General features: G+C 36.9%; 1 protein-coding gene across 1 annotated transcript; it reads left to right on the plus strand.

The window, feature by feature from the left end:
• Positions 1-669, plus strand: LOC107610620 (3'-5' exonuclease-like). Its single transcript, XM_016312651.1, has one exon. The coding sequence runs from the start codon at positions 1-3 to the stop codon at positions 667-669; it is 669 nt and encodes a 222-aa protein (XP_016168137.1).
• Positions 670-1053: the final 384 nt, after the last annotated feature.

A 1053-nucleotide genomic window follows, 5' to 3' on the forward strand; every position in this document is an offset into this window, starting at 1 on the left:
ATGTCTGGATCATCATCATCAATCTGTACGTATAATGGAATTAGCGGTGCCTCAACCGTTTCATTCAACCGTGACAATACTTCCAAATACACTATCAAATTTGATGGAAAAAGAATTGAAACCACAGTCACTGACAAAGCCACCATTGTAGATCAATGGGTTCAAGATATCAATGTTCTATATGAAGTAAATTCATCCGTTATCGTTGCCTTAGATATTAAATGGAAACCAACTAGGGTTCAATATTTGAGCAACAAATCCGCAACATTACATCTTTGCATTGATGACAAGTGCCTTATCTTGCAACTCTTCCATGTTGGCAATTTGCCCATTTCTCTCAAGAACTTTCTCATGAACCCTAATTTCTTTTTTGTGGGGGTTGAGGTTTCCCAAAAAATCTCTAAGATTAATGATGAGTATGGTCTCAATTGCGGCGGTGTGCATGCAGATGTTAAGGAGCTTGCTATGGAAAAGTGGCCTGGCCGGTATCTCCAGTTGATATTGAAGGATCTCGCTAAGGATGTGCTTGGTTTGAGTATAAAGAATCCTAAGCTTGTGAGTTTGAGCAATTGGGAAGTTAGGGTTTTGAGCATTGAGCAAGTTGAGTATGTATGCATTGATGCCTATGTTTCTTACAAGATTGGTCAGATGCTTCTCAGGGATGAATGATCACTTGATCTTGATGATGCATGTTTAATTAGTTTTTGCTATTGCATATATATTTGTCAGAGCAAATGGAAATCTAGGGTTTTGAGCATTGAACAAGTTGAGTATATATGCTTGCATTGATGCCTATAGTTCTTACAAGATTGGTCACAAGCTTCTCAAGAATGGTTGATTCATGATGCATGTGTGTGTTAGTTTGTGGTGTTGTTGGGTTAGTTCTTGTTTAGGTAGTTCATGTGGCTCTTAATCTTAGTTATTAATTATTAATGGAGTGATGAAGAAAAATGGTAGTTGGTTTTAGTTGTTTTTTTAGTTAACTAGTTAATTTGTATCGTTGTAGGTTGGTCTTGTTCCTTCTAGAGTAGTTCTAGCTAGCTAGGTTAATTA

Source organism: Arachis ipaensis, chromosome B8 (genome assembly GCF_059453495.1).
Source record: "Arachis ipaensis isolate K30076 ecotype BB chromosome B8, ASM5945349v1, whole genome shotgun sequence".
NCBI classification, from domain to species: Eukaryota; Viridiplantae; Streptophyta; class Magnoliopsida; order Fabales; family Fabaceae; genus Arachis; species Arachis ipaensis.